Source organism: Eschscholzia californica, unplaced genomic scaffold (genome assembly GCF_041429995.1).
Source record: "Eschscholzia californica isolate CP2 unplaced genomic scaffold, dmEscCali1.0.p SCAF_4, whole genome shotgun sequence".
Lineage (NCBI taxonomy): Eukaryota > Viridiplantae > Streptophyta > Magnoliopsida > Ranunculales > Papaveraceae > Eschscholzia > Eschscholzia californica.
In genome coordinates, this window is record NW_028238461.1 from 34,326,769 (window position 1) to 34,336,150 (window position 9,382).

Genomic DNA, 9,382 nt, shown 5'->3' on the forward strand with positions numbered 1-9,382 from the left:
TCTTCAACCTTGATAATTTTCTAGTAACCTCTTACTAGAGTTAAGGCTTTTAATTCGTATGTAGTATTTGCAACAGTTCCTAGCCTAAACACTTTTAGCCTACTTTCCTTCCATGTCTGGAAGTTTGCTACGATGACATGTTTCAACAATTGTACTATTTCATCCTTTAGCCTTCTAGGATGTATTAAGTAGTGTTTCGGTTTTCATTCCGAATTTGGATGTCTAAACGCTTATCATGTCCAACATGATTGACTTTATGTTTTCGAACATAAATGTCTCTCACATGCGTGCTTGCTCATCGGTGTCTTTTCAAACTCCGAGTTCTGCAACGCTCTCTGTTATGAGTTTTTGGGTCGAAATTCTTTTAGACTTTTCGAATCTTAGATTTTCGATTTCGGATCTCAAGCGTCTCAGCGTATTGAGTCTCTCTAATCCTATCATCCTTTTTCATTTATGCTTATAGACCCTTAGATGCCCAAAATGTCATTTTAGTCCTTTGTGTGTGGTCCTTTTATTGAGTTAGTACGTTTACTGTTGGGAGATGACCAGCTAGAACCCATAAATCCATAATGAGATGCAGAATCAATAAATTCTCATTTGAGTTGTGAATCATTATCACTTGGTCTCAAATTACACCAAAAACTTAAAAAAAAGTTCAAGGACAACACTTATCCTTCTTCGATATTTCAAACGATGGAACTTGTACATAGACAACCGATAACAACTGCATTAGAACACGATAGCCAACAAACTAACATATAGATAGAGGATTAGGTACAAATGGATACTTTAGAATTGAGATTTCCAGAAGATAGTACTAACTTATTCGGTGAAGAAAATCATAGTAAAATTCAGCATTCAGATCTGATAACCCAAGGGAGTAAGGAATTTTTTGGACAACCATTTCCCATGAGTAAGATCTAGAGAGGTTATTGTATTTTAAGGAAGACAATTTGTGAATATCTTTCTCAAGTTAGAAATGTAATCATAGTTTTGTTAATAAATTGATTTCAGTTCACAGACAGCTTGATTAGGTAATTTTCATATTTTAAATAACTGGTGGATGTCTCTCACAAAAAAATGGTGGATGCCGCCTCCTAACAAAAACCAGGCAAAGCTAGTTTAGATCGTAGCTTAGCTGAGATAAGGAACAGGAGTCCGCCTCGTCTTTGGGCCGAACCCGAGCCAAAGGAATCATCATTTACCTAATACAACTTGGGCCCAAGCACAAGCACAAGCACAAGCACAAGCCCAAGCCTGAGAGTCATTCGGTGGAGTCTCAGACATCTTACATACTACTTTTTTTTTACATTATATATGTAACCTCCACTCTAAAAACATTAACCAAGGAAAAAAAAAAGGAAAAAAGAGAACATTTATTCAGGCAAAGTTCACCAAATTTTGCTCAGGCTCTGACCACTTTCATGATGGAGTGATCGAATTACGCCCCAGTCACTACTGAGTGTGGCCAGAGTGCCCATGACGAAAAAGCAACATGATCACAGCATTCAGTCTCCAAGACAGTAAAAACAGAGTAATAAATTCTAACGATACGCCTAATAACCAAGTTTGAGTTTTTTCATAGTTTCTCAATCATCACACATCTTGAATAGTTCATAGTCATATTTCCTAAGCAGTTTCAAAGGGTCACCTTCAAATTTAGTCCGGCTTGAAAGCCTAACCTAGGTTTTAAGAGAAACATAGGGAGGCACATATTCATGCATTCATAGTAATAACAACGAAAGGGTAGAAAGGACTAGTAACGATACTTGGTGGAGTAATCTTTTGGGGCGATGACGAGACCTCTGCCTTTTCTAGCTCCACGATAAACAGTCTCAATGATGTCGATGAACTCTTGCTTATCTTTGAGGGCCCAGTTAATTTTGTTGTTGTTTCCAGTTCCAAGATCGATCATGATGTGTTTGTTTCTGAAAAAGAACATGACTGTTGAAGGGTCATAGAGTTCGTACATGGTGTTGAAGTCTGGAACTTCTGTAATGTCTACTAGATAGATCACAGCAAAGTTCTTTATTGTTTCTGCAACTGAAGCCAGTACCTCATCCATCTGCAGCAACCAATACCAAACAAAAATCAGTTAATGATCGGAAGAGGTAAGTCTATGGAAGAGCTCGCATTATAACTGCCAAAACTAGAATTCAAGTAAAGAAATGTGTTTATCTCAAAAAAAAGTTCTGCGTTAAACGAGAAACACTTCAAGAGCTGAAATAATTGAAGGTTGAAATTTCAGCACCTGTGGGTTATGAGCTTTCACTAAGATTAACTATCATAACAAGTTCAAAGTACTCTGAAGAAGAATTATCTACGACAATAAAAATTTGCAAGGCTACTCATGTACTAGGAACAGTGGTTATGTAGGTAAAGCTATGAAAAAGAAAGAAGACAAGAAAAAAAAAATAACATGAGAAAATAACTGGTAGTTTGAAGCTACGAACAGGTCTGATACTAAACACTTACATAACTAAATATGCAAACACCAAACCTAAATATTGGTGAATAAACGACGTGGTTGTGTTGTATGGGGATATAAAGAGGGTGTCTCTTGTAGTCAGGGAAGATAAAACTGCTTCCCGAGATTGGCTAAGGCCCTGGGGTTCAACTAATCGGCCCACTCATCACCTCTATCCAAAACTACATACTAAATATTGAATTTCGGTCATTGATAATTATCTGGGTCACACCCAATATTTCATGAACAAGTATGTCGTGTTTTCGATGGACCATATTGGTGCAGGGATGAAGGTTGCACAATACAATTTCACCCCCACCGCAAAACGTTCGCTTACCTTTCCTTACAAAATACAATAAGCATATGGATACTATTTTATACATCATCAACTCGTACATCTAAAATCCGTAGTATGTAATGATACGAATTTATAACATAATCGAATGGAATTCTAAATTATTCACAAGCATAAAGAATCAATGTCAACAATATCAAAAAAAAAAAAAAAAGGAATACCTGCATGCAGGTTTCATCCCAGTCATGTCCAAATCGAATAACAACAAGACGTTCTTCCTCAGCAAGGATAGCCTGATCAACTGCCCAACCAGAGTGCAAGTGAGGTAGAAGGTACGACATCTTCTTTCAATTCCTCAGGGAATCCCTAAATTACAAAAAAAAAAAAATTGAACTGGTTAGGTCTAAAAGCGAAACCCTAAGAGATAAAAGCGAATACTTCTAAACAAGATCTGAGCGTAAAGGTTTTTTTCTCCAAACTAGGTGTCGAAACCCTAATTGTGGTTCTAGTTGGTTATAATCCTTTTAAGAGAAAAGATTACAATAAAAATTGAGAGGTTTTTTCTCACAAATCCCAGATTGACTGTGTCTCCTAAACGAAACCCTAACTAATTACACAAAACAGATATCAAATCAACATGAAAGAACATCAGATAAGATCAAATGGAGATTATGAGAATTTGAGTACCTACTTTACTTTCTCGAGAGAAGAGGGAGAAATCCACTTTCGTGCAGTAATGGATTCTACGCGATCATTATTTTGCTTTATTTATGTTGTTGGATTTTACGTTGGGAGGCGCCTCCTGGAAGTCTTAAAGGCGCCTCCCTCGAAACAAATTGTTGGGGAGACGATGAAGAAAAGAGGTGTCTTTAACAACTTAGTTAAAGGGCACGGCACTAAAGGTAGAAAAATTGGGTTGATGGCTAAGAGCCTGAGAGATCCATCGACCCATAAGGAATGGCCATAAGTCAAAAACAGGGAAGTTATCCAAAAGGCCGTAGTCTTCATTAAAATTCCACGCAAACTATAACTTTTTTATAGAATTTTTGGGTTTATAGTCCAAAAAACGGGTCCTAAGAGTAGATATAATCCTCTCTAATCCTATAAAGGGTTTTAAACCAAAAAAATAATATAAATGGATATCTAGTCCATTTGGTCTCAACTAGAGAGAAAACTGATGCACCCGAAAAGGTTGCATACCCAAGCGGAAGTATCAAGTAGTAACCGGCAAAGCCGGAGTCGATCCAAGGATAGGAAGGTAGTTTAGATATCGAAGGATTTTATCCGTCGATTTAGAGATTAAAGACTTACTTAGACAAGAATTAGAAAGAAACAAGGTAAACGAGGGGTTTTATAATCGAATAAGCAATAAGAAAATAAAGTAAGTATAACAAACTAAGATATCAATGTAAGAGGGCGAGAGATATTTGAGAGAAGAATTCGGAGGAACAAGAGTCGGGAACAACAAGTGAGAGTAGTGTCGAGGTCCGGGAATCCGATGTGGTGAACCTACAACTATGTACGGTCTAATCGAATGGATTGATACAAACCTAGTCTCGATTCCTAAGGTGGATGTTCATAAGCACTACGTATGTCCGGAGATAATACTTAGTCAAATAAACTTCCTAAACGAATAAAACCGAATCATCGATCACATTGCCTAATTGATTAACTATGCGAAGTACTTGATAAGACACATGAAAAACGATTGAAACAAGTAATCAAAATAAGAGAACATGAATTTATTATCAAAACATTAAATCATATTAAACATAATCACAAATTCATCACATTTCATCCATATAATCGGCACACTTGATTTAGCTAAACATGGTGATAAGTAATAAATGAAAAGAAGATGATGAGAAATCCCCCTTTTTCGATGATGTTCGAGGCTAGGTTCGTCGGAAAATATGAGTCGATAAGGTTCAGCCGATCTCCCCTTAGCAAATTTCTGGATTTCCCTTTAACAGTGCATAATGGGTGTCCCCGAGCAAAAATCAGATCTCCCCTTAGTAATCAACATCATCTTCTTCATTTATCACAAACCTCCATTAAAGCTTCACCAAGCTTTCTCTCTCTAAGCAATTTTCAACCAAAATCAAATCAAATCATATGGGAAGCAAGCCAATGACATAGGGAACAAGAGCCCTAACTTTTCCGGCCAAAATAATGGCCGGAAAAGCTAGAAACTCTCGGCCAAAGAAAGAAAACTAGGGTTCGGCCAAGGCAAGAGTCCGGCCAAGAAGCTGCTGTCGCGGCCGTCCCTAGCACTCCCGTGCACGTCCCGACCATCCCGAGCTATGAAGCAGCTATCCCGAGCAGATCCGAGCATGGGAAGCTTCCACGGGAGCTGCTGTCGCGCCGGAGCAGCTGCTGGTCGCGTCTGCAGCTGCTGTGCGTTGCTGCAGGTGCGACCTCCATTGCTGGTCCGAGCTGCTGTACGTGCTTGCTGGTCCGAGCTTCTCTATGCATCTGGCCTGCTGCTCCATAGAAAATCCCGAGCTTCTTGTGTGCCGGCCTTGCTTGGCCGGCCTAGGGCTGGCCGGCCAAGCTTGGCCGACTGCCTCCTAATCTCTCTTTCCCTCTCTTTCAACCTTCAACCTTTCAAGAAACCCTAAATCTCAAGAACACCTCTCTAGCCTCTTTCTTGGTGAAGAAGATGATGAATAGTGTCTCCCCCCTTTTGATTTCTTTTTCTCACTTGTGTATACACAACCCTAGACTTGACTTAGTCAAACTTGACTAAGTCTTAGGCCATTTTGACTTGGACCAAAAAGGTGCCCATAGAATCTCTATTATTCTCTTCCTCTTTGTGCTCTTGGGTTGGGCTTCTTTCTAAAGCAAGGGAGTGCCTTCATCGAATCGTTGTTTCAAGACCGAACCTCGGCTTCTTTCCTTCACAACTTCTCCGTCCGAACTCCGAATCGACTTCCGTTTTCACCGTCGGACTCGTCATTGACTTCACTTGTTGTTTGACTTCTGATTTTGACCAAAATGACCAAAATACCCCTGGTGCTCTTTTCTTCCCTTTTGCCGCATAAGATGAAAATGTGATAATTCGTTCTCTTTATTCCGAATTACACGCCAAACCCCAAATAAACTACCTAGCAATAAAAACACATAAATAATTAGAAATAAAACTCGAAAAGAACTAACTAATCAAAGTTAAGTGACCTAAATGTGGCATTTTCACGCCACATCAACATCCCCAAACTTAGAATTTGCTAGTCCTCGAGCAAACAAACAAAACAAGACAATAAAGTAAACCTGACTCACTTTCGGAGGCATCCCGGTTGCATTTAGCGTATGCAACAAGCCTTTAAACCCTTAGGTTACCCCTAAAGGACGAGTTTTGTCTCGTGAGGGTTTCCAGTGAATACACCCACAAAGTTCAAGATTCCAAGAGATAAAAGAGTTGAACTATCGATGCAAATAAGGTAACGATCAACAAGTGAGAGACTTAAGTGTGTCAAACATATGAATCAAACCAATAAACACAAAAGCATGCTAAGAGTCTCCTCACTAATAGTGTCATACTCAAGTGCAAATGTCTCATCATCATGAGTATCATCCAAGGCTAAAGTTACAAAACCTTGTTTCCTATCATAGAACATTTCGCCTCGACTTTAGCCTCACGGTCATACGCTCTTAAACATGAAATCACTCAAAATCGAATTGTAATGGTTCACTCTCATGTGTGAGCATGGAATAAAGTAAACTCAACACATACAAAATTTAAATGAGGATATCAAGTTCTAAAACGAAATGATCTCTTAGAAATGGAAATAACCACTAACGGAATGGGGAAGCTCACTCACCCTTCTCACCCACTCTACCCTCTAATAATGTCTCCTAAAGGTAAACGAATACAAGTGATGGAATGGAAGATGATGAAATCCCGAGAATGTCGACGCCTTCAATGATAAAAGAACACTCAACAACCTTTAACTTGACTTTTTGCTTTGAATACTTTATTTACTCCAAATACTTACATAAACACTCAAAAGTTCACATGAACTTTTACACAAAAACAACTTTCTTTCTTTTTATTTTTTTTATTTTTTTTTCTTTTTCTTTTTCTTGTTTCTCTTTTTTTTTTTTTTTTTTTCTTTCTCTTTTCACTTTTTTTACACACATAACCAAACACCAAACACAAAAGTACAAACTAGTATTCTCAACAAATCACCTTTACTTTCACACTTTGCTTTCACATTCTTTCTTCTTTACTTTTCATGCCTTCATTCTCGGGAGTAGTATGATGAATGGATGGTGGAGTATCCGTTTCCCTAAAGTTGACACTATTATCGGGTTTCATGGACTACAAGAGTAAGGTTTATTCGCTATCCTGATGTCACTCCTAGTGGCTAAGGAAGTTGAGCTCATGAGATCGTCTAAGCTCTTTTGAAAGTTGCGAAGTTGAGTAGCTCTTCATTCTACTCGGAGTTAGCGCGGAAGAGTACACTCAAAAGCAATAGCAAGGCTCAGATATCTCACATGGGTTGAAGTCTCCACTAATGACTATTTTAGGTCACTTTGAAGTGTTCCTTCTTCCTTAAGATGCTACTCACATGATAAGACACCAACACCAAAGGACTTAACATTCATGAAAAGACTAAGAGCATGCATAAGATTTATCAAGAAAGAACCACATGTATCAACATACTTAAAAATACCACTAGAGTCATACCAAATCTACCCAAAAATTTTCAAATTTGGTCAATTTGTTGAACCCTCTTGTCTTTTGAAATCTAAGGTCATGATGTCATGCGACCAAAAGGTCGTATCCCCATCCCCAAACTTAAAACTAACATTGTCCTCAATGTTCTAAGCATATACTCACTAAAAGATAAGAGGTACAATAAGTTAAAGAGAAGAGTGGAAGGATATTACCATAGCCGACGGAGATAAAAATTTATACTACCAAGACTTGTGTATTCGAGTTCCAAGTTGATGATAAGCCCATCGCCATCCCCAAACTTGGAACGAACCACGTCCCAAAAGTATACAAAGTGAGAAACACTCCTAACACATCAATATAAAACATAAGAATGAAGCATAAGCATGACCACATAAAAATGACCACTCACGCAGGATCACTCGATTGCATCGAACCATGCAATTAGTCATTGATTCTCTTGCTTTCACAAGAGCACGAGTTAGGTCTCGTGGAGGGTTTCCAGAGATGATACCCACAAACATCAAACCCATCTCAATAGACCAACCAATCATATAACAAAAGACGAAATATTTGGGGGTCTACCCATACGAAAGTTTTAACTAGTAAGAACCGTCTCGCAACAATGTAATGGTATGGGTTTATACGTGAGACGACAAAAAATAAGAGGTAATCCCCAAACTTGGATGACGACAAGGCAACAAAGTTTGACATAATAACAGGGAGGACATGCATTTCAATAAAGGGATTTACGTATGTATGAGATATTGGTTTAGATGTCGAACTACAACTTAAGGATTTGTCCATAAGGCTCGGGACTAAGTCAGAAGTTTTCTTAAGTGAAGGTTCAACCAATCGTTTAAACATTATTCTCGTCTCGATATCATACGTGTCCTTAGAGAAATCTATAGCTCCGCTCAAGAGGGCATCCACATCTAGTCCATCTTTACTAGCTACAAAGGTCTCAGGTAGCAAACTAGTCATGTCGTTATGGTTCTCCTGAGCACTACTAGTATTGTCCCTCATAACAATCGATGGCAGCATATTCATATCATTGGTAGGGAACAATTGTTGAGGGAAAGCGGAATGAGGTTTATCAACTAGTTCAAACTCAGATTTCGATTTTAAAACCTTGTTATGCCCATTACCATTCTCAAAAGTTGCACAATCCTCGGGTGTGTCTACCGTCATAGGAGTATCCAAGCTAATCATTTCATCACTTTTGAGACTGCAATTGGACTTAACATTAACATTAGGTGTATTACCTTCACCTATACCCTTGGGATTTATTGGAGTTTGGGGTTGTAGAACCCCTTTCTCGATGTCTTTCAATTTTTCCTCCAACTCTTTAAGGGTGTGCAAAGTGTTTTGGCTAATCTGAGTTTCTGCCTCATAAAATGATTTCGAAACATCTTCAAGATTCCTCTTATGATGAGATGCATAAGTGAAACCAACTAAGGGCTCTTGAAGATTCTCACAATCATTTGTAAAGGCATCACTCCTTGAACCTATGGGCTTTATATGAGTGTCCACGACATTTGTGCATCCTAGTGAGACATCTCGACAAAGAGAAATAGTAGGGCATTCACCCGCTAGGTGTTCTCGACCTGCACAAATGCTACAGACACTATCAATCACCAAATCACCATCATGCATATCTATAAATTCTTTCCGAGACACGTTGAAAGCTTTATCATGTACTTCCCCATTTTCCTTTAAAAAGCATATGCCTTTTTTTGAGTAATGGTCTCCTTCGACTATACCTCGGTCACTATTAACGGGTGTGTCCCAATCTTGGGTCTTCTCCGCTAAAAGGTCGAGATACTCCCAAGCCTCAATAGGGCTTTTACTCATAAACTCCCCATTGCACATCACTTCCACGAATTGTTTCATTTTGGAGGTCAAGCCATCGTAAAAGAATCCGATGACCCTCCATGTTTCG

The 9,382-nt window shown here is 38.7% G+C and overlaps 1 protein-coding gene across 2 annotated transcripts; it reads right to left on the reverse strand.

Annotated features, from left to right (window-relative positions):
* Positions 1 to 1,560: 1,560 nt before the first annotated feature.
* Positions 1,561 to 3,711, reverse strand: LOC147544268 (thioredoxin-like protein YLS8). 2 transcript variants are annotated; one of them, XM_086673495.1, is made up of 3 exons: positions 3,454 to 3,711; positions 2,984 to 3,128; positions 1,561 to 2,065 (listed from the first exon to the last, which is right to left on the reverse strand). In XM_086673495.1, exons 2-3 carry the CDS (start codon positions 3,101 to 3,103, stop codon positions 1,757 to 1,759), a joined length of 429 nt encoding a protein of 142 aa, XP_086529621.1. In that variant the 5' UTR covers positions 3,104 to 3,128; positions 3,454 to 3,711; the 3' UTR covers positions 1,561 to 1,756. The 2 variants fall into 2 exon arrangements, with proteins under 2 accessions (XP_086529621.1, XP_086529622.1); XM_086673496.1 differs by having other exon boundaries at positions 3,450 to 3,578.
* Positions 3,712 to 9,382: the final 5,671 nt, after the last annotated feature.

Coding starts and splice junctions, on each gene's coding strand:
- LOC147544268 (XM_086673495.1), bottom strand. CDS start 3,103: ATGTCGTACCTTCTACCTCACTTGCACTCTGGTTGGGCAGTTGATCAG. Junction 2,066..2,983: donor GGGATGAAACCTGCATGCAG/GTATTCCTTTTT, acceptor TGGTTGCTGCAG/ATGGATGAGGTACTGGCTTC.